Raw genomic sequence first — 898 nt, 5'->3', positions numbered from 1 at the left:
CAAAGTTGCAGCATTCGCATGGAAGAGAAACAACCAAGAGCGGAAAGATATTTTCTCGTTTTGGATGGATGACCCCGTCTTCGTCCGTGCAAGAGAAAGGACTAGAGAATGTCACAGTGGCGGAGATACTAATGGCAAAGGGAGGAGAAAGCACTGGGCCTTGGCTCTGGTGCAATTCCAACGACGCAGTTAGTGATGCTGCAAAAAACGTACGTTTAAATAACTTCGATCACTATCACATTTCTAGCAATTTAGGAATGTGTATTACTTTTAAAGATATGATGGTGTAGGATTACATGATGTCAATTGTCAATAAGATATTTTTTATACTCTATCATAGAATTCTCTTTAAATGTACGATAATACGGAGTTATGTACAATTGCAGATGGCTAAAAACAACATCGGATCATTAGTGGTACTAAAGCCAGGACAACCACTCCATGTTGCTGGAATTATCACAGAAAGAGGTTAACATCTATCTCTCTATTATTTCGTTCGAGCCGGCATTAAATTCTCTGTCATTCTACTAAAAATAATTTCCAAACCCCCCTTTTTTTTTCTCGTGTTGTGAATGCAAGCAGACTACCTGAGAAAAATAGTCTTAGCAGGAAGATCTCCTGTTCTAACTAGAGTGTCAGAAATAATGACCGACGAGGTTTCCATCGCGCTTTCCTTTTAAAAATTTAATCTAATCGCAACCTTTTTTTATTCTAACTCTGCCTTAAAACATTTTTACCTTCAACAGAAGAACTTAATAACAGTATCATCTGACACAAACATTCTTCAAGCAATGCAGTTAATGACAGGTAATCCATCTCATAAATTCCTAATATCCCTTATTATTGTAGAAAGGGTTCCCCCCGTTTGATTTTCAGGTTGGAAATCATGCGATTGACC

The 898-nt window shown here is 37.8% G+C and overlaps 1 protein-coding gene across 1 annotated transcript; it reads left to right on the top strand.

The window, feature by feature from the left end:
* Positions 1 to 15: 15 nt before the first annotated feature.
* LOC112094937 (CBS domain-containing protein CBSX3, mitochondrial-like) lies at positions 16 to 807 on the top strand (the record flags this gene model as incomplete). The annotated part of the gene is made up of 4 exons (XM_024176637.1): positions 16 to 209; positions 387 to 468; positions 583 to 656; positions 747 to 807. Coding segments are annotated over exons 1-4 (358 nt in total), but the record flags the coding sequence as incomplete, so codon positions are not given.
* Between the last annotated feature and the right edge of the window lie 91 nt (positions 808 to 898).

Source organism: Morus notabilis, unplaced genomic scaffold (genome assembly GCF_000414095.1).
Source record: "Morus notabilis unplaced genomic scaffold, ASM41409v2 C11338966, whole genome shotgun sequence".
NCBI lineage: Eukaryota > Viridiplantae > Streptophyta > Magnoliopsida > Rosales > Moraceae > Morus > Morus notabilis.
This window is presented reverse-complemented; position numbering and strand designations above follow the sequence as displayed.